This window comes from Protopterus annectens, chromosome 1.part0 (genome assembly GCF_019279795.1).
Source record: "Protopterus annectens isolate FY-2018-M chromosome 1.part0, PAN1.0, whole genome shotgun sequence".
NCBI classification, from domain to species: domain Eukaryota; kingdom Metazoa; phylum Chordata; order Ceratodontiformes; family Protopteridae; genus Protopterus; species Protopterus annectens.
Window position 1 is genome coordinate 1,759,876,475 of NC_056725.1, and position 24,133 is coordinate 1,759,900,607.

A 24,133-nucleotide genomic window follows, 5' to 3' on the forward strand; every position below is an offset into this window, starting at 1 on the left:
CAGTAACTAGAAGTCTTAAGTCTTAACATGACTCACAGACACTATTCTAATCACTTCTTTTTTTCACTTTTACATAGCATTGCTGATAAGCTCAAAAATTCTTTGAATGTAGGTACTGAATTTAATTTCTAATTTTTTGTAATAATTTTTCTAGCTACTGCAAGGAGACTCCAAAACAATTTTTGTTGTTTGGCTTTTACAGATAAAAGAAGTGGAATATTCATTAGTATTGCTGAACTATTTAAGCAAAAAACACACAGCAACACTTGTTGAAACAGTGTAAAAGTCCAAATATACCAAATTCCACAGCAACGGAAATAACAGCATAGACTGATGAATAAAAAAATTATTTAATTCTGATTCTGGTACCTCGGCCTTTGCCTTCAATGGAATGGTTAACATGTTCAGAAGCAAGTCTATAAGAACCACCTTACATTAATTAATTGATTAAATACAATTAACAATGTTTCAAAAATTTAAAGTCACAAGAACAAAGCTTCAAATCCACCAATATAAAGCTATAAACTGCCAATACAAAAACTTCTTTTTACAAATCCATTAATTATAAATACTTAAACATTTTTAAACATTTTATTACTATAAATTCAGATGTAATTTTATAACATCAATCATATTTCCAAATTCATCCCATTAGGAAAGAGAGTATTAAAGTTAATAATATACCTAGATTCCATATTTAATAACCTCTGTTGAAAACTGTGGTTAGACCCCCCCCCCATACCATATGGTCTGGCAACAACACTAAAAATTAAATCTCTCACAGAACCCCTATGGTCTATATGAAAGTGACTAGCCACAGGACTATCCAGCCTAGAATTTCTAATATCTCCTAGATGTTCTAGTATTCTTAATTTTACCTTAAGTTTAGTTTGCCCAAAATATCATTTTTTTACAGGACAGTTACATCCTATAACATAAATAACCCCAAATGAATTACAATCAAAATGATCAATGGCATTATATAAAATGCCATTGATCCTGGTACCATCCAAATTCCTGATCTTGTCACAAACCTTACATCTACCGCACGCATATGCTCCTGCATTGGCCAGTTTATCCCTTCTGCTGTGGAATTTGCTGTTGCTGTGGAATTTGGTATATTTGGACTTTTACACTGTTTCAACAAGTGTTGCTGTGTGTTTTTTGGTTGAACTATTTAAGAACAATTATCAGACCATGACCCTTTAAAAATGCATATCTCTTCCCAATAAACATTTAATTTTTCACAATCCATATATGTGCTCAACCAGCTTTTACATCTTTATTGCATCTCACTTTACTAAACCTAGAAATGTAATTTTATGAGCAACAAACACTGTATGTGTGTGCATGTGTATATATGTATAGATATAATTTAGCATAATCTTTTCCTGAATGGTTTTCCATTGACTAGTATAAGTTGAGTCGAGCCAGAGTGTAATTGATTTAAAATTTGCAGCAATGAAATAAGATTCTATGCCAGGAAAGCTAATGCCACCATAATGCCATAGTCTAGTATGATTTTTATAAGGCATCCTCAACTTTTTTTAGGGTACCATAAGAATGAAGTTAATAGTTTTTTCCATTTTCTTTAATAGTTTTCTGTTTTATATATATATATATATATATATATATATATATATATATATATATATATATATATATAGTTTTAGGTAATATAAGCATTTTAATATGAACTAACCTGTCTTCAAAGGTAAAAAATGCACTCATTCCTCTTTTTAATAAGGAATAACACTTATGACTAGTAATCCTATTCACATCTTGCTAACTTTTTATACCCATTTTAATTCTTGACCTTCAATATATATAGGTTTACTATCAAAATGTGGAAAATCTAAACAATTTTCCACATTTTAATCAAATTCGTTATCCAAATTGGTAGTACAGAATAAACAAAATGTTGGTAATGGCAATCACGGAATCGACATCTGAAAACCAGAAGTTCCAAAGTTGAAATTCTGCGTTACCAATAACGTTTTTGCAGGGGGGCAAGCCCCTATGTGCCCCCCACACCCACTGCAAATTATATATTCCAACTCTGAGATCGTACTACAGTGAGGAAAAGGGAAGATTTCCCAGTCCCCACTGTAGTGTGATCTCTTATCAGAACTTTGATTCCATATTAGCGAATGCACACAACCATTCACTAATGAGGATTTGATCATTTCCGGATTGGCATTACGGAAACGGAAAAACATGCATTTGACCATCTCAGTTTCATGTAAGTGCCATTCCACATTTTGATACTAAATGTATATATATATATATATATATATATATATATATATATATACACACACACACACACACACATACACATACCTTTACCTTACCATCTAGTAGTTGATTTAACATTAATGTTTCAGTTTATTATTATTATTAAATTTCAGAAATGTTACTACTTGGAACTTTCCAGTTTCCTCATCTATTTCTGGAGCTGAATAGTTTAAATCTTATATGCTTAGTAAAACAGCATCTGCAAAAAAGCTGCATTTTAGATTGTATTAATCAAAAAAACTATCAATTTTCTCATTCCTTCGTATACTGTTAGCTAAGGGTTCAGTAACTAGTGCAAATAGTAGAGAAGACTAGGGACATCCTTGTTTTGCACCTTTGTTTAAGGTGAATCCTTGAGTAATGTAAAATCTAATTTTAATATGCTTTGGAATATCTGTGCAGATGTTTTAATATTCCAAAAAGTTGTTCAGGAAAAGCAAACACTTCCAAAGATTTGAATAAATAGTTCCACTTCACAGAGTCAACAGTTCTCTCAATATCTAAACTAATTAGAGCTATTTTTTTTGTTTAATCTATCTGCTAACTCTAAGATTGTTACTATCCTTTTAATATTATCATAAATTAATTTGACTATAAATCCTGTTTGATCTTTTTAAATTCATGTAGCTAGTATACCTCTTCATCTTACAGCAAAAATGGAAGGAAATATTTTATAATATACATTTAAAAATTAAATAGGTGTATATGACAAAACTAACTTTTTATCCATTCCTTGTTTAGGTATAGGTGTAATTTCAGAAAATTTCCATTAGGGAGGAATCACTCTGGATTATCCCGAAATCTTCACTCAGTAATTCTAAAACATTTAATGGAAGCAGATTATACAATTCCATACTTATACCATCTAACCCTGGAGCTTTGTCATTTTATCTTTTTTTTTTTAAACTTCTTTAACTTCTATTAAGGTAATAGGTTTACTCAACTGAGAAATGTGCTAACCATTAAGTTTATTACTAACAGTAAGATTTAAAATACTTATCAGTTTTGCAGTTTTCAGGATTTCTATTTAATCTTTATTAAGATCCTCATGGACATTTTTAAAAATATTAAGCATTTCCTCTGTGTCAGAAGTACATTATATATATATTGGGTATTATTGAGTTGTACCTTTTTGCTTAGTGTCTTACTTTTATTAGCTAATCTGTGAATATTTTTCGGAGTCATCGCATAACAATGTAATTTTAATTTTTCTAATGATACCTCCATTTTTTTGTTAAATTGATTGATATTTTGTTGTTGGTTTTTAATGGCTTCAGTATTATCTAATTTCTTGTTTTTTTGTTCACACCGCACTTTATGTATATCATATTGTATTTCTAATAACTGTTCATCCTACTCACTTTACTACCAGAGCATCTCCCCATTCATAGGTTCATAGATTAGTACTAAGCTAATTGCCCTTTTGGGCCATTTAAGCCTAGCCAATTACCCCATGTGAGAATCAAACCCTGCTCCTTGTGTCTGTAAGGTAAACACCTTAACCATTCTGCCATCCTCCCACCATTCTATTCTATCCTTAATAAGCATTTTTAAGGAATCCCCATAGTATGACTTTACCAACCTGGCTATTATTATTCAAAGATAGAAAGTTCTCAATTGCTCCTTAAGTAACTCTTAAATTACTTTAGTTTCATCATATATACTGGAATTATGTAAATAATCTGAAATTTTCCTAAGTCCATCGATATGTTAGCATTTAGTGCAGTATGATCAGATAAAGGCTAAGTAATGAAAGGACAAGGAATGGTTTTAAATTAACTTTATTAAGCAAATTTGTGGAAGCGTAAATCCTGTCAATTCTAGTTTGTGTCCCAGGTACATGACAGTAATGGGTGAAAAATAATAATCAATCTTCCACTTTTACTATTAAATCTACTGAATTACTATTACTAATTCATTTGTTGGTGCTTTAGCTGATGCTAGGATTTTAGCTTTCTTCTACTTACTTGATGCGTCCATATTAGATATGCAGTTAAAATCTCCAGCTAAAATTAGACTACCCTTCCAGTGATCTTGTAAATAAGTTTAACTGATCCTTAGCCATATGTTTAGGATTCTGAAGGACATTCATATTGTAACAATTATTTCTGAGCTATGCAATAAAGACCTTGTTACAGCCGTAACATCCACACTAATAATAGTCATGCAGAGTCCAAGGGCAAGCCCATCAACTTGGTTAATAAAGAATAAATACATAAGAATAAACTGACATAATTATGTAACAAAGTTTGATAATGCAGCATTTTTTCTTTATACATTATGCTGTCTAAAAGACTGGACAAATATCTGGAAAAGAAGGATATTTTTGAGACATGAGTAATTCCTATGACCTTAACTTGCATACTTTATAAATCTGATTATACCATTTAACTTGGATAGCACTTGAATCACCAGAAAGTGGCTTTACATGATTGACTGAGAGTGCACGTTCATCCCCTCCTCCTAACAGAGACTAAACCTTTCCATTTTCCCATTTTTGTAATCACTCTTGGTCTAGCATTCTGCTTCTTTGGTCAAATTGTCAAATAAACCAAAGTGTCGATGGTTAGCTGCAGAGAAATTAGTATCCACTCCTGTAGAAGAAACAAAATGACATTCCTTGACTATAAACAACAATGAAGCAGAGTCAACTGTTTGAGAAAAAAATAATATTTTATAGGAAAGTTGACATGTACCATACAGCAAAACGCATTTTGAGAAATCATTTTTCTGCATTTGAGATGGACTTCATAGTCATCTTTTCAGCAGTGCCAAGTTCACAGACATTCATAGTCTGCTTAACAGTATTAAAAATGTAATTTACATCTCTAAGAGTAAAAAGGGTGAGTGCCCTGTAAACCTCGGCAACCCTCTGTCCCTGTGGACGCACATGCATACACACGTATAATCGATGTATACACATATATGGATCCACTATAATAGACTGAACAAGCACAATGCTGGCATCCAGAACATCACTGTACAGACATCAAAACATGGATCATTAATATGGAGTGTGCTTGCTTCATGTATTACCTTGGAGCAGGCTAAATCAACAGCAAGTGTTTTTCCAGGGGTGCAACCCCCCACACCCCTGCTAATTATATATACTCACTCCAAGATCGCACAGTCTGCAGGGAAGGGAATATTCCTCTAAATTGGAATTGTTAATCTTATGCATATGTCAGCCATCTATTTCTGTTGACCAAATAGTGTCAGCCAAACAGACATCTACACTGTACATGTTTGATCCTGAGTTATACATCCACATATATAATGGTGTGCTGCGTATATGTGAATGAGTGAGAGTGTTTAAGTCTAGGAAGGCAGCATGTGGCATCATAATACTATTCTGACCAGAGCTATGATGCATTATTTTGTACTTTATAGCAACAGGAATAAAGAAGAAGTGGCAATTCTAGACTCCTGTCTGTAAAATGGCTTGATAGTAGCCAACACATGATTCAGAAAGGCAAACAGAAGATCACATACAAGAGTGGCCAACATGCAACTCCGGTAGACTTCCTCCTAGTAAGGAAAGTACACTGGGGTAGAATCAATGTTTGTAAAGTCATTCCCAGTGAAACAATCAACCACATAAACCACTGGTTGCCACAATCAGCTGCAAGCAATGGTCAGAGAAGCCTCTAATGTCAACAGAGACCAAGATGAAGACCTGGAAGTTGACTGGAGAGAAAGTACAACAGGTCAAGAAATTACTCTGGGCTCTACCCCGCCCACCCCCCCAAGAACAGCAGAATAAGAGCAGCAGGTAGATGTGAAGAAGAATGGCAGTGTCTCAAAGCAACATGTATGAGGACTACAGAACTGATATGTAGCTCAGCCAGGTATGGAAATAAGGTACATAAGGAAAGCTGATGGTGGAATGAAGAAGTACAGGAAGTCATCAAAAGAAAGGAGGAGTGCAGGAAAAAGTAGGAGATAGAAAAGACAGACCAGGCTGGGAAGAAATACTGGTTAGCTAGTAAGAAGCTAAGAAAGGAGTTGCAATAGCAAAGAACAGGGCACTGGAGGCACTCTACCAGCTTCTGGAAAGTGACTCAGTAGGCGGCACAAAGAAACTATATAAGGTTGCAAGGCAAAGACAGAAAAATAAAGAAGATAGTCAGACAGCCTTAATAAGTTATGCCAGCAATAACCTGCTAACCAGTCCACAAGAAATCAAAGGTTGAATGAAGGAGTACTTCCAGCAGCTTTTGAATGAAGAAAACACCACATAAGTTGTACTGCCCTAGAACCAGCCTACGATGAGAAAAGAGGAGGAGCTCACCCGAGAAGAAGTAAGAATGGCACTAAGGAACATGAAGTCAGGGAAAGCAACAGGCTCAGATGAAGTCACAGCAGATATGATAAAGATGCTGAGTAAGACAGGGGAGAAATGGCTCCTGAGGGTACTCACAGCAGTGTGTAGAGAAAGATGTATCCCAGATGACTGGCGAATAAGCATACTCATGCCAGTGTACAAGAACAAAGGGGACATCCACAACTGTGAGCAGTACAGAGGCATCAAATTCCCGTCATGCTGTATTAAAGTTCAGGAGAAGGTGATTGATAAACGGATATGCAGAGCAGTAGAATATAAGATGGGAAATGAGCAGTTCGGATTCAGATCAGGATGCAGCACAACTGACCCAGCGTTTGCAGTGAGACAGATATTTGAGAAGAAGCTAGAGATGAAGAAAGATTCTAACTGGGGATTACTAGACTTGGCAAAAGCATATAACAAGGTCCCAAGAAAGCTGATTTGGGCAGTACTAAGATGGTTTGAAGTCCCAGAAACATTGTTAGAATTAGTGCACACTATGTACAAGTGCACAATGATTCGAGTATGGCTAGTATTCACTCTCACAGAGAGGTTCCCAGTGGGAGTGGGTGTACATCAGGATTCAGCTCTGAGCCCACTGCTGTTCATAATGGTGAAGGACTACATTAGCAAACAGGTCAGAGGGGACAGATCAACAAAGTTGCTGTATGCAGACGATGTGGCATTACAGACAGACTCTGAACAAGGACTTCAGCAAAGCATAGGGGAATGAAATGCAAAACTGAAGGCACATAGGATGAAACTAAGCACAGGTAAGACAGTGGTGATGGCAACAAATTGAGGAAATCATAAAAAGCTGAGAATTGAGATAGAAGAGAAGATAGTAGAACAGGTTACTAGCTTCATGTTTCTGGAAGGAGAGGTTGAGGAGAAGGGAAGTCTGAATGAAGAAGTCTAAACTGGAATCAGAGGGGCTGCAGCCAACTGCCATAGAGTCTCAGGTGTAGTCTATGGGAGAAGAATGTCATTGAAGCTGAAAAGTTCATAGGTTGGTACTAGCCTATCAGCCCTAGGGCCTATACAAGCCTAGCCAAAACAATTCCCTGGCTATTTCTTCCCACACTATTTACTTCCCTGGACCCCTGTCTAGCAGGGCGACTGACGTGATCCCCGGGGTGAATTTCCTTTCTCCCATCCAATCGTCAAGGTTCCTTTTGAAGAGGACCAAAGAGGCACTCTGCTTGACATGTATGGGCAATCTATTCCAGAGTCTGGGGAGTCTCTGGGTCAGGAACCTATCCCTCCAGCATGTTTTGTTTATTGTGATGACAAGGTTTAGATCCCTGGAGCATGCGGCTCTGAGGGATTGGGATTTCTTTAAGTGTAGCATGTCTAACAGCTCTGGGTTTGACATGGCCTTGTATGTTAAGCAAAGATCGCCTCTGAGTAGATGATATGCGACAGAGTATAGCTGGAATTTTTTAAGGCGGTCAGCATAGGGCATCTGCTTTAGGCCTGTGATTCTTTTAGTGAGGTATTTCTGCGGCCTTTCCAGTTGTTGCAGATGTCTTGAGAGGTACATACCAAACGGGGCGTTGTATTCTATAAAAGGTCTAATGAGGGATGAGTACAGTGGGACAATGACCTACTTTTTTCTGGATGAAAAGCCCTTAGTGATGAGGTGTGCCACATAGAAGGATTTCCTGACTGTTGTGGCGATGTGGTTATCGAAGGTGAGACCACTGCCCACCTGTGTCCCTAAGTCTCTTATCACACTTTTGGTGTTTAGTGTACTGCCATCTATATGGTAATTTACGGATACATGTTTTTTCCCAAAGGGGATAACTATACATTTCTTGGCATTGAGCTTGAGCCCATGGCTCTGGCACCAAGCATCTGTTTCTGTAAGGCCCTTTTGAAGAGTATCCACATCATTTGGGGATTCAATAATGGCTCCCAGTTTGCAGTCATCGGTGACCTTTGTTATCCAGAGTCCCTTAGTGTTGGCCTGTACTTCAGAGAAGTAGATGCCAAACAAGAGCGGTCCCAGGACTGAACCCTGAGGTACTCCACTTGTCACTTGTCTGGAGCTGAATTTGGAGTTGGCTACTTTTACAGTGTGGGTTCTGTCAGTAAGCCAGTTAGCAACCCACTGGGTGACGTAGGGATTAATGCCCAGCTTAGTAAGTTTATCTATGATTCCAGAGTGAGGGATGGTGTCAAAGGCCTTGGCAAGGTCTAGATAGACTGTGTGGACCACCTTGTAAGATGTACAAGACAGTGATGCAACCAGTACTACTGTATGTTACAGAAACATGGACAGTAAAGGCAGAGCAGATGAGAAAACTAGAGGTGATAGAAATTAAGTACCTGAGAATGGTGGTAGGATGCACACTATGGGATAGATGAACAAAATGAGGACATAAGAGGAGAAGCCAAAGTAAGGCAAATTGCATTAAAGATCAAAGAGAACAGGGTACGGTGGCTGAGACACGTGAAGAAAAGCAGAAATCAATCTGGTGAAGAAGATTTTGGACAGACAGGAAGAAGGCAAGATGAAACGAGGACGTCCAGCAAAGAAGTGAATGGGTTCTGAGCAAGAAGTTCTGCAACAGTCAGGCATGAGTGTAGAAGAAGGTAAAAGTGCAGCACTGAATCGAGAAAGATAACGACAATTAACACAATTCCCCAACCCCATGTATAAAATCAGAAAAAGGTGGCTGATGAAGATGATCTTTTCAGCTGCATAAAGAACACATACAATGGGGCATGGTTGCTTACCTATCATAGGTGTGTGTTCAAATCTCTCTAAAAGCTTTAATTTATTAATCAGCAAAGCACAGATTTTTTTTTTTTGTACTTGTACTGAAACTGTGTGCTTTTATGCTTACGTTTGAATAAGTAAAGCACAGAACTTATGTATCTGTTTGTACTGAATCTAAGTTTACATATCTTCCATATATGCTTACATTTATTAATCATCAAAACAAAGAATTTTACAATGCATTTGTACTGCATCCATCCCTACTGGGAAATATTTCTTGTTTACTGCAAGCTAAAGCAGAAAGATATCAAGACTTCCTTCAAATTGTTATATTCTGTTGTTTGTATACAGCTTGTTTGTTTGAGGAATAGGCACTTTCTTCACCTTTGCATACATTTCCACTTAAGTTTTTGCTTTGCGCTATGTTTTGCATACCGTACCTGCATTAAGTAATATCATGTAAATTTACTGTAAGCAACATACTTTCAATTCCTGGAAGTAATAAACTGAGCAGTGCATTTTTCACTGACCTTTGTGCTGGTCAATCAGTTGCTACTTTAACCTCTACCGCCACTCTGCCTAGGGTGTGGTGTCTGAGGTCAACCATCTTGTACATGCAGTCATTATTTTGGAAAAAATTACCATCTTACACAATTATCATATTAATGAGTAGTTTGTGACCTGCAGAAAGTAAACTCTTTAAAATATATCTCCTTGCAATAAAAACAACTCATAAGTGAATAATTAATGAAATTATGTAGAAATGCAAATATATTCATATCTATTTGTGTATATATACACACACACAGACATATATATATATATATATATATATATATATATATATATATATATATATATATATATGGTTTTCTATCAAAATGTTGAACTGAAAAATCATTTCCATTCGACACATCGAATAAAAAAATGAAAGTCAAAATGTAGAACAAGTTACAATGTTGAATCAGCTGAATGAATTCAGCAGATATGACACGGTTGTCGAACAGATCACGTGATGTCTGTACAGCAGCTCAGGTAAAGGAAACTCCTATACCTAACATCACATTTTTGCAGGGGGGCAAGCCCACCTGTGCCCCCCACACCCCCTGCTAACTATATATTTCAACTCCGAGATCGCACTATAGTGAGGAAAGAAATGAATTTCCCAAACCACACTGCACTGCGATCTCTGTACGGTTCTTCGAGTTTATATTAGTGAATGCAAAGTGCATTCACTAATATAAACTTTTCAACACTGAGATTTTCAACCAAATGGAAATTCAAACACCTGTGTTTTGAGTTTTCCATATGCGGGCATCTCAACTCTGGATTCTGACATTAAACCTCATATATATATATATATATATATATATATATATATATATATATATATATATATATAAACATGTATCCTTGTGCACATTTATAGTTTTAAATATTTAAACTTACATACAGCTTTTTAAACATACGTATACATTTGTATTTATGCGTACAAGCATGTCTGCTCATAAACATAGCATTGTTGTATACAGATGCATTTCTGTTTACAGCTATGTTTATATTGATGTATAGGTATTTGATTACATATAGACACATATTTGCATTTGCATAAACATTCCTTCTTACAATTATCTGCACTGATGCAATATTTAACTAGCATTTTTTTAAACCTATTTGAGTTAAGATGGAAAATATAATGTTAAAATGTAGAACTCTGTCCTTCTTGCCCTAAACTGATCAACCCACTCAGCCAGCTTGTCTGGACTGCGCCTCTGCAGGTCACTATATCTGTGCCGGCACTGGAACCTAGAGTGGGTGATCCATGTCAGAGATGACAGATGCTCACCCAATTCTTGCTAGATATCAACTTTTTTCTATTCATTGTCGGGTACTGCTCTTTCTGTTTTTTTCTAGGTATGAGTCCTACAAGAGGAAGACCATGATTTTTTGTCTCATCAGTCGAGCTTGGAGTCCAGCCTCATGCCTTCACAGGTGCTGCCATCATTCAAAGTGCCAACACCAAAGTGAGGAAAGTAACTACAGACATGTAATTCAGAGAGTGGAAACCACACTTTCTGGGGTGAGACATCAGCATAATCAAACCCAACAACCATGTATGGTCATTAGACAAGGAACTGCTATTATTAGCAAGTGTGGTTTGCCAAACTGCACTGCTACATAGATATGGAGATTTTTTTAAAGGAATATTTAAACATTTTTGAAAATCAGTTATTAAATCATTACTGTGTCATTTGCTTATATGTCTTTTTGCTTCTGCACAGTAATGGTTTAAACTTTATTTGTACAAATGAAATTAAGTTCGTGCATTACTCACTTTTGAGACCATGCTTTTGTAAGTAGTGCAACAGCTAATTTTTTTAGTTCAGTTTATAACTAACCCTTACAGTCAGTGTTACTTTGTTTTACTCAAAACTATTGTGTGGTATGAGGTGATAAGGTGTGCATGATTGTGCAAAATAGGCATGGATTAGGCTTCAGGATTCTGCAACCTAATACTAGGCAGTTTTGCATATTCTCTACGTCAGCATATGCACTCACATATTACTCTAATCCACATATATGCACACAACTTAGCTTAATTTGTATACAAAACACAGTCTTGATTTCATGTGAATAATTTTAATACCACCATATTTACCTGTGATCCTTTGACTTAGGTGGCAAGTGTTTTGGGAAGGTGGGAAGTTTTTCAAGTAAAATAAAAATAGCAGTACCATTACAAATTACTGGCAAACACTATACATTCAATCTGTAGAATAATTATTACCATTAGAAATATATTTTTCATTGATGTGACATTGATGCTGTTAATTCATGTCATGAATGGAGTTGATGACAGTAGTTCTGAAAATATATGGGGAAGGACTACTGATGGTAATGTGAAAGATGAATGTTTTCAGTTTCTTTACATATGTACACTATGCTATACAGGGTATTAGTGTACAATTTTAAGTGACTGCTGTATGGTATACTGCATTTACCTCAATGTATTGTTTTGGCAGAATATATCTGTTGTACTATGGAGCAGGATTTGTTACTCATGAATAAAAAATCATGGCAGTATAAAAACAAAAAAGTGGTAGGCAAATTATTTAAATTCTGTTAGTAACAGCATAAGAGCAGTATAATAAGTGCTTGCTAAATTATTTTGCACCAGTATATCATGATGTACAGGTCAGTACTACACACTTAAGTGGTGACATCTGATCTGCAGTATGTGTATGAATATGGGTGCTGTGTCAGCACAAATTTTTTCGTACTTAAATTTATATCTGATGAAAGTATGCATGCTTTCACTGTTATTTTGCTTGGCTAATGAGTGGTTCAAGCTTCAGCATATTACTTTTATATGTTGTTTTAGGAGAATGAGTAATGTAGCAGCAGGGATCCATGGAAAGAAAAGATAATTTCAGCCACAAGAATTGTAGGACGTATGGCAAATGCATTTTTGGAAAGGGGGACTCAAACTATCTGAAAGGGCAAAGCCAATTGGTTATGGATATAAATGCAAATGGTGGCCAAAGCCACACATTTCCAAAGTGCAAAAAACAGGGCCACTGATATGGTAGGACATGCCAAAAGGCAAGAAAGTATGTGATTGGCTGCAGCAGTATTAGGTGTACCACAAACACTTATTCCTTTAACAACTGATAAGGAGTACCTCCTCTCCATTCTGTGGGATGAGTATAAAACAGATGAGGATGGCACGGGCATAATCAGAGGTGGAGTGGACACTGGCTTTTACCCACATCTCCAGCATCAACAAACATCTGCTCAGGAAGGTTGGTTTGACCTCCATAACATATTTCATATAGAAATGACTGCTCAGGGGAAATGATTACATGTTGCACATAGTGTTCTTCAGTACCTGAAGTAATCAATTAATACTGTAAAGGGTCAGCAGCACAAACGAGCAGCTCCACTATATCAGTAAATCTAGAAGAACGCAGCAGCAATATGATGATGCTGCTAATGAAAATGTGGTCATATTTATACTACAGCCTGAGGAAAGTGGTGCACAGCTGGCAGGTTTAAGGGCAGGATCACATACTCCACATGAGTCAGCCTGAGGAAAGTGGTACACAGCTGGCAGGTTTAAGGGCAAGATCACATACCCCACATGAGACCGCCTGAGGAAAGTGGTGCACAGCTGGCAGGTTTAAGGGCAGGATCATATACTCACCATGAGACAGCCTGAGGAAAGTGGTGCACAGCTGCCAGGTTTAAGGGCAGGATCACATACCCACAACATGCAGATACTTATGCAGGAAGTGCCACAGTATCACAAAGTTGGGTACATGGGGGCATTACACTGCAGGTTGTACAAGGAGAAGACTCATGCACATCAACACCAGTGTCTCCTGAACCACAAGAACACCTTTTAGATGATGACAGAAACTCAGACATATCAGTGTCTACTGTGACATCTTTATAAAGGAGGGCCAGGTGCAGCCAATGTCACAGCTATCTCAGGAAATATGTAAACCACTGGATGCCCAGCATCAAATGTGCCAAAATATTGTAAAGGCTCAGTGCAACTGACACAGAGAGTCAACTAGAAATGGTCAGAGTGATGCAGGGTGTACTTGAGGATTTACAGCGCTATGTGGAAATGGTAAAGAGCAGGTACACTGCCATGATCACAAAGACCCGCAGTATGATGGCATACACAGCAGTCATACCTGCCTCCATCTGTACATTACTAAGGACCTTTCTGACTCAAACAGTAGTCAGTGTTCGATGGGGAACTGTACAGACTCATGGGAGCACAGAGTGGCATACTACAAGCACTTCTCTAGAGGACAGTGGAAATAGTAGAGGTGAATAAACACAAGAGAATTCATGCAGACCATGTCAGCATACATCTACATCAACAGAACTTCTCATTTGCTAATGTGAAATCAGCATCTCTAGGATGACCTATATCCTGTAGGTCACATCATCATAGCAAGTCAGCATCTAGCTTACATAACAGCCCCTCTTCAAGATCAAAATGCACTTTCACATAACCTACCATTAGGACGTATTGTGTACAACACATTTGACCTTCAAAATACTGCAACTCAGGGTAGATATTTCAGATACTCCAAATGTGAAATGTTGCATTTCACTACCATGCTTTTCAGTACACTGATGTCAATGTTTAATTTCAAAGGCAATTTGCACAAAATATATTAAATAAAAATATGTATATAACTACAGAATGCAGGAAATGAATGAGTATGTTTGCATACAATGTAACTCAGTATTAAAGAGCCTTTCCATGTGCATGTATTGCATTTGATTAATGGCAATGTTTACAATAAAAGATATCTGGAAAGGAAGGTGGAGGACATAACATGCACACTGCAATAGTTAACACTATTAAGGGTCAATTCATTATCAAAAGTTTCAGTTGTGTAATAGTAAACCTGACAATTACTCAGACAATGCTACTAATAAATTGCATTAAAAGGATAACATGCACTTGCACGTATCCTGCCATTAACACTAGCACTGTTGTCACTTTACCCTCAGCACTACAGAAATGATGATTTGTATTTTTGTAAGGCACAAATTCATGTGTAGGATATAATGAATTAGTCCAATGCACACCTTAATACAGAACAGAGCTATGTCACAGGTAAAACTGGGAAAACATTGCATAATTAAAAAAAAAAATATATATATATATATATATATATATATATATATATATATATATATATATATATATGATACATTTTCCATTCCTGGCCAAGGTATGAACTCAATAAATTCAAGCTTATAGACTGTAATTCATACATAAGTCACTTATTCAAAAGACACTTTTTAAACTCCAACTTCTGCAAATTATGGCGTCCTTAAGGAAAATATTATCAGCAAACTGGTAAAAAAATGCAAATATTCCTTACATGATGCAATCTGAAAACATTAAAGAGGTCTCAGTGAACAGTCAGGCATAACTTTTACAAACAGTAATATGATTAACTGCACTGTAAAAACAAATTATCTAAAGATAAGAGGGACTTGTCTGAGAAACAGTGACAGCAGACCATGTACCACACTACATAGCATAAAAGTTTTATATCATTTCTCATTACCATCTATACTTATTTGAGGCTATCATCTGTAAACATAAATGGCCACTATGAATCATGGCAGAGCTGGTGTTATGCGTAAACAGTGGCAATTACCTTAACGCTTAACATAATAACTATGACTACCACCCACAATGTTCTCAAATCAGTATAGTCAAAAAGAAAAAAAAAAAAATATATATATATATATATATATATATATATATATATATATATATATATATAAATCAAATTTGGTTTGACTACTTGTAGTTGGCCCCATGCCAAACAAAGTCATAACAATGATATCCATGCATTCTAGACATTGATTTGTTGAAAATGTTGGCTACAAAGTCATTAGCATAAAAAACCAGGAATTTCCTGGAAGTGAAACCTCAAAGAAACTGGTAAAGACGTTAAACAGGAGTGAACCCGATTCTTGTGTTTGAGATGCAGTTCTTCAATATGAGAACAGCAGTCCTATTTTATTAAATCATTACATTTTAAAAACATTTATTAATTTATTCTACTTTATTTTTCCTTTATTAACTGGGTTAGTCCTAGTAACTAGCAGCCTCTTTTTAGGGGAGAGCAGACACAATAATTTCTACTATCAAGGGAAATTTGGCCAGGGCATTAGGGAACTACCCCTGCTCTTTTCAATAGGTGCCATAGGATCATTTACATCCACCTGAGCCACCACCAACTCAAGCAGATGGGGCCTCATTTTAACATGTCATCTGAAAAATGGCAAACTCAGGAGTATAGCACCTCCCTTATGCTGAACTGCAGTGTCAGCAATCAATCTGGTGTGGAAGTAGAACCAACAGCCTTCCACACCAAAGGTGAGTGTGCTACCTGTGCACCAGTGACACTGCATAAGAAAAGAAAACATGCCACAGTAACATTTTCCATTATTAGCTTCATGCAGAATACATACATGTTTTCTTTTAGCAATTGATCAGTTCCTGCACTTCCATAAACCTCACCCCTCTGAACATTATTCTGCATGTAATGTTCCCACATTTTACATTTACTTTTGTCTAATTTGCTCCTTCCCTTTTCTAAAGATCCAACCTCCAGTTCTTTAATCTTCTTTACAATATTCAATACTTCAATTACAAATGGTTTAGGCTATGACTTCCATTTTCTTGTAATTGCTTTTTTGGTAGCAGTAGCATTAAACATAGTAAGACAGTACTGCATCCAGGCAACATGGAGTCTAATTTTGAACCTAAGAGTGGTATGATGGGTCATTTTTAAAACAAGAAACTCTAGTCAGGGATAGTCTGTCACATGAACGTTCGACAAGTAATGTCTAGTGGACCACAGAATAGACAGCTTTAGACAAACCAGTAAAGACAGCTCAAGTTTCCTTGATTTTATCCAATACTGATATACCAGCAACAGTTAGGGAAGCAGGTAAGCTACTTTGAATTTTTTTTTATATTAGTTTTCACTCAACATACCATACTAATTAAGATTTTTTAACTATGTTACTTTTCACTCAACATATACCAATTAAGATAATTTAAATTAGAGTTATTTTCCACTTTTTCCTTTTGTTTAAGTAATCATTAACCATACAATTATTTCTCTGTGTGGAATTCAAGTAACAATGTGCTTTCTCAGCTTTTAAATAACAAAAAGTAAATTTTAACAGCTGCTTTGTATCATTTTATAACTACATTCAAATGAATTGCATACTGTTGTAACACACAATTGCAGCTGTCTCCATGCTAGAAAATGTGAAATGGCAAAGACCCCCTCAAAAAGTACAACACCCCAATCTTAGTGTACATATTGTGCAATTCCAGTAAAACGTGAAAGGGGCAGTCATGATCCATTAAAGCAAGCTACAAGAGATTCTCAACTGATGAAACAACTAATCGACATTTTCAAAAACACAAACCAGCATCCAATGAAACTTTCAGATATTTTAACCATCTTAAGAAATGCTCTGTTACACTACACAACAGTTAAATTCCCTTCAAATTCATCAACAGATACTAGGCATAAGAATTCTAGCATTTTTTGTTAACTGTGAAACAAATTGACTTTATTACTGAGATGATTTTGGGATAGGCATTTTTTCCTGACAACATCAATGTTTTTTTTCTCTACAGAGCTGCATATTAGTAACTTACCTAGTGTCCAAGCAATGTAGTACTTTGGCTTTAAAAACTGGAGAGAAATGTGGATGTATGTCACTCTTGACCAAAAGCTGAATTCATTCATGAATCTTTCATCGACACAGTACATGAATGGAAAATTCTTGGAAAATGTCAGGAAAAGAACTAAACAAACAAGTGTGAGGAGCAGTTTTCGTATTATAGCTCCCTAGAACAAGAAATGAAGAAAATGATTAATGCAGGCACAGTGCTTTGCAAGAAACTTACTAATACACTGGCATTAAAAACAGCATATAGCTCAAGAAGAGCACCACTATATACACTGAGAAGTTATGTAGTTAAGAACTGCAGATTGACCAAGCTAACTAACATTCAGTTGTAATACTCTAAAGAGCTGGATACCAACTACTGGTTAGAAGAGGGGGACAGCTACAAATAACTAGACAAGTATTAAACTTCGTAACTCTATGTTCATTAAGTTCACTTTGGTATTTCTACACAAAGTACTGTAGAACTTAAAATATATTAATATACAAAAAAGTAACAAATAAAAAATTAAAAATAGAGGTGCTAAAATGCTTTAGGCAAAAAGATAGTAACGTTACTCAGCATCATACACTACAATAAATACATTTTTTATGGACCTGTTAAATCTTGATAAAGTTGGAGGAGTCCCTCAGCCACTGGAGGAGTAGGTTGCATTATAGAGCTCTATATTAAAAACACTGAATACCAGATGTCTCCAACCACAACTTAGACCACCCGTATAGTAGGGGACAAAGAGCTTTTTACAATATTAAGAGCAGCTACAAAAGTGAATAAAAATTATTTTAATTAGAAGATGAAAGCTAGACACATGTTCTAAACATATTCTGAGATGGTTTTATCCTTCTAAGACACACACAGAGATTCAAAAACAATACAATGCCCTCCAGCTGTTCTAACTTAGCTGCACAGGTGCAGACATGTTCTTTTATATCATCTCTGCTTGTGATAATTTCCTTGAAAAAAATGTGGGTTCTGAAATATATTGGTTACAGGAAGTGGCTAAGCAAGACTCTTCTCATATTAACAACTAAGGAGTTTTTTTTTAATGTCCAATCTGAAATGGTTTCAGAATATGTATTAATTAACATTAGACTTGAACAGCTTATATAGAAATACTTGCCCACCATTGTGGTTGTGAAATCCTTGTATGGTTTTAGGTGCTTCACCTAAGTCATGACTAACTTATTTAATTCTCCCTTTATTACATTTTCTTTCTTTTTGATGGGCACCTTTATAGGCAGGTCAGTTGCATAGCCATGGATGCTCCCATGCATTTGCTATGTTAATTTAGTTACTTATTTGTCTGAAAGTCAATATAATTATTCATATCAATTTTATGTTATATATGCGTGACATTTTTTATTGCAAATGGGAACCATGACATGGAAAAATGTGCTCAGCGTTTATCTACAGACTTATTTAGTTTTATTTTCTGATATTGGATTTCCTCTAAGGAAGTAATATTTTACTCTAGTTAAAAAATAAACAGACCAGTGCTGCTATGAGATTCTTAGTGGCACTTAACCCAATGTCTCCTACACAAGAGACAGAAACATAACTGATTTAAATACATAGCCTAGCCACCATGTAAGGCCAAGAGAAGAATTAACTCTTCCTACTCACCATATGGAAACATTCCAATGTGGCAACTGCACTGCATGTCCTTATTTAGCTACTTTTTGAATCAAATAAATGAAAAAAGCTTATATCAAATAAATCACAAATATATCACTTTGAAAATGTAATTTATGTAATCCAATTCTCTTATGATTTATATTATATATGTGTGAATTTAAAATGCAGTTTATGTAATACAAAGTTCTGTTATATATGAGAAACCAAATAAATGTAAATCTCGTCTCCAAGAACATACAAGGAATATTTAAAATAAAGTTGAAAGTCCTCTAGTGTCCCAATTTCTTTCTGTTGATTATTCAAATTTATTACTTACTCCACATTAATTCTAGTCTTATGATTACAAATTCTGTTAAAGATATAATTGTATAAGGATAGCATTTGCATTTTAAAATGTACTACTTTTAAGGCTTTTGGTTTTAACATGCTACAACTGGAAATATCTGATCAACTACTTAACTTTGTCTTTTTACTACTGGGCTAGTTAATTCTGTAATTACCTTTTGTTATTTACCAGTTTTTTGTGTGTTCTGTTTTTAGATTCTCCAATGAAGGAAATTCTTTCTGAAGTTCTAAAAATTTAGTTTTACTATGCTTTTGATATAGAAAAAAAACTCCAGATAAACTGTTTATATTATTATACTCTTAGTTACTTTGTTGTCTGTGCTTTGAGGATAAGAAAGGAGTGCTGTTGTGCCCAAAGCTTGTGAAAAATACATTTCCATTGTTGATGAAAACTTTTTGAGCCTAGACTATTTTTATGTGCCACTGTATGAGCTGTCAATAAATAAATACACAGTTCTTTGAAGTCAATATATCAGCCTAAACTGTCTCAAATTAGGTAGGTCAGGTTTAAAAACTATTAAATGAATTATGGACAGGAAGATTACAATCTGCTTTATCAGAAAAATATAAATGCTTAAAATAACTTTTAAACAGCTGCACCTTCATGGTTTGAGGTAGATGGTATGACAGAGGTAATCTACTCATGAATCTTTAACATTAAAAATATTAAGACATCATATTCTCAAAATAACAGTGTTAAAATTTAATTAATTTGGAATGGATATAACAGTTCCCAGTTACACATTACTGACTGTATGGTGCTCTGATTTAAGCATACTTATTCTCTGTAACATTTTAATTGTATTTCAAAAGCACCAATGGCAAACTATGATTGTTCCCCAGTGCAGTCCACTGTCGGTACAAGAAACGTAAAGTGAGATATCAAAACACTGGTATGAGATTAATGGGGAACAGACTACAGAATAATGGCTGGAGCTAACAGCACTCATAGACAAGAAATCAGCAAACGAGATGAAATATTTTTGACAAAATTAAGAGCAGTCGATGGAAGAAAGACTTGGAAGAAAAAATATGATCATAAGAAGGATAAGCCTAACATGGCTGAACGGAAATTCATGAAATCAATTAAAAATGGCAAGGGACTTTACTAAGTGGAAGGAGTCAACAGAGGAAGTCAGACAAGTATACAAAAATGCTTGAAATAAGGTACCTGGGGAGATCAGAATGACCAAAGCAAAGCTGGAACTAGTTTGGACAAGTGGAGTAATAAGACATGAAATTACAGCTTAAAGCATACTTCTTTGTACACATTACACTGACAATTTTGGATTCTTGTTAAAAAACTTGAAACCTCTGCTGGTGCTGAACAGCCTCCTGTTTGTTGTTTTTAGTTTTATCTGTGTTGTGAATCACATGCTTCAATTCATTACATTACAGACATCTCTGCAGAACAACTCAGGAAAACAACTACGCATTCAGCAATACAGAGACATCACAAATGTATGTGTACGGAAATAAAAACTATTAGGAGGACAGTCAAACTGCATTAAGCACAGGTAACCGAACAACAAGACTTACCACTGGAGAAGGTTCTGGAAGTTTGCTGTACCCCTTCAATTTCCAGTTAACTTCTAAAAGCTTCATCTGCACATGTCTTCCTTCAATGAAAGCAATATAGTCCTTGAAATTACTACATGGCCCAGCAAGGATACTGAGGAAATTAAGGTTATAACTAAGGTACTCCAGGAAAGAAGGCCTTTCCCTAGTTAGGGAGAAAAAGAAAAACAAAACTATGCAGAACACACAACATGAGCAAGAAAAACAAACTATGCAGAATAAATACAATATGAAAATAACTTAGTTCCTGACTTTCTAAAATTTGTTATTTCAGCTTCATTCCAGTTTTTCAGAAATGTACAGTTAGACTACATGGTTTAATCCAGTCCAAATTAGTTGCATTTTCTTATCCACTGCCACAATTACAAACCAGTCTGCTATCTTCACATGCTGGATTCCACACCACTCTGAAAAGTAGGATGACAGCTAGTTTAAAAACTAGATACCAAAGCATTTGCTGTTATCAACTAGTAAGGGAAATGAAGTGCTCAAAGATAAAAACACCCCAAAAAATGCAAAAAGAGCACTGCGGAAGGCCACACCAAGATTTAGAGCTAAAAGTCCTTTATTAATTCAAAAATGAAAGCTGATAAACCAGTACACGAACACACAAACTAATGCAGGTAATTAATCCTAAAAATCCAAAAAGCCAATATCCAGTACAAAAAGGTATTAATAGTAAAAACTGTATTATACTGTAAGAGGATCAGGTAGTCATTTCATTATTTATTATAATACTGTGCCCTCTAGTGATCAAGATAGAGAAAAAGATGTTATAGCTTTGCTGCTCTTAAGTTTAAGATAGGAGCCAGTGGGACTGCTTCATTCAGCCCTGGTACCTTTGTAGCATCTAAACTTAACTGCCAGTAAAGCCCTCTGTATTCGAGCCTTGTCTCCCATGAGCCCCCTCTTATGACTTTTGGTACTACTTCTAACACAAAAAAATGATAGCAAGCAACTTGACAAATTAATTTGTGTTTGTATAATGCATTATTCGCACATTTATTCCTTATATCATAGTCAGTTCATACACTCTAGTTCACACACAATGCTAGGGTACAACAATCCACTTGTGTTACAATTTGCAAAACTTCTACTATTAATTAGTTTGTCTCTACTAGCTAGATATAAAGTATCACCTTTATAGCTAAACGGACACTGTGGGCAACAGTTTTTAGGATTAATTACCAGCATTAGTATTTTAAATGGAATTTTTATATGTGAATAATTTATCTATTGTTCTTTTAACTGTTTACAGCTTTTTTGAAAGTGCACTGACTGATAATCAAGTTTCATTGGTTGATGTTCACTGCTTTTTAGCATAAATAGGGCACAGTTAGGAGTTATGTATTCATCTGAATAAGTCAGTATCCTGATGAAAACGCATTTAATTTTGTGAGCGTTTGTGTGTGTTAGTGTACTGGTTTATTGGCTTTCATTTTGGAATCAATAAAGGACTTTTATCTCTAAATCTTGGTGTGGCCTTCCACAGTTCTATTTTTGCATTTATTTGTTGTTGTTATCCTTACGATCCAGCTCATACCAAAACTGAAATGTCTGTCTAGCTTTATTTTCAGGGGCTACTTTGTTGAGCAAAGTAAATCCTCAGCACTTTTAAAATGACAAACAAAAACTACCTTTAATTCTTTACAGTCTTTCTAATGTTGCACAAATTCCACAGATGACATCAACAAAGAAGAGCACATACACACAGAAAAGTATCCACTATAATGGTATAGATGATGTATCCTTAATTACACCTCATACACGGATACATTTTGACAGGTAAACCAAGCAGATTTTATATATTTTTCTACTACAGTTAATCATCTGCAAAAATTTAATTTACATGCCCATTATCACATGGAAGATTTACTGTTAAGCTAATGAACAACTGGAGAATAAAATAATAATAATACTAATAATTATGACATATAAAGGAGGATTAGCATGTTGGATAAATCTCAGGGTTGCCATAATGTTCAGCACTTTACCTTAGAGATGCAAGGTACGGAATTTGATTCTGACCTCTAGTTATTGGCTAGGCTTTTACTAATTTAAAGACTGATAGCCTAGTATTTGCTTATGAACCTGAGTTGTCTGCACAGAATCAGCACACCCTCCCTGTGTCCATGTGAGTTTTTGCTAGTTGTACCAGTTTTCTCCCACATTAGCTGTAGGTGAACTAATCCTCCTCCAGCTGTTCATGGGTGACCAAATGTGTGCGAACATCCTGAGATGGGCTGATACCCAGCCTTGGATAAGTTCACCACCTTGTAACTTCTGACTGCTCAGATATGACCCTGAACTGAGGTGGGCTGCTGAAGAATAAATGAATGGCATATCAATGATACAAAGGTAAAATGTATAATTCCAACAAGAAAATGCATAAATGTACAGTTTGGTATGGAATACACAAACAATAAGATAATGTCCCAATTACAGTCCAAAGGAAAATACTGGGAGAAAAACATGAAATCCAAGAAGTATACATGCAGTTTCTAAAAAAAACACACAAAAGTATTTCACCAGAATGTGTATTGCGAATAAATCCCCCCAAATCTTTCAATGCACACTAAATTATAGACGACTACTTAGGATGCATGCATGCATGACTTTGGCATGAGCAAGATACTGACCCCAAGGTTTCATGAACTCCTTCCTATGGGCATACAGTCTTGCACTGGCACTGGTTATTACTACCCACTTTCTCAACCTTGCTCCAAGCCTCCTACATTTCATTCCTGAAATATGGTCTGCTCCACATTTGATCGTCATCCACCAAACTAAACATGTTGGGATTTTTGTTTAGGGAAAAGGAGCACAAAAAATAACGTCTCTAGTTATAAATACCAAGCAGAAGGAAAGCACTGGTGCAATGTAGGGAACTAAGTTCCTGCAATAAGCTACCTTTTAGTAGAGCAAACTATTAAGCAAACGTTCTACTAACAATGGGATAAGAAAAGAA

The 24,133-nt window shown here is 35.7% G+C and overlaps 1 protein-coding gene across 3 annotated transcripts in view; it reads right to left on the bottom strand.

The window, feature by feature from the left end:
- MBOAT1 (membrane bound O-acyltransferase domain containing 1) overlaps positions 1-24,133 on the bottom strand; it is a 1,680,446-nt gene that overhangs the window by 250,631 nt on the left and 1,405,682 nt on the right. For all 3 annotated transcript variants that reach the window (XM_044069118.1, XM_044069110.1, XM_044069126.1), the window contains 2 exons: positions 21,127-21,310; positions 17,575-17,767 (listed from right to left, as the gene is read on the bottom strand). In XM_044069118.1, coding sequence (XP_043925053.1) covers positions 17,575-17,767; positions 21,127-21,310 — 377 coding nt within the window. The remainder of the gene's footprint in view (positions 1-17,574; positions 17,768-21,126; positions 21,311-24,133) is intronic.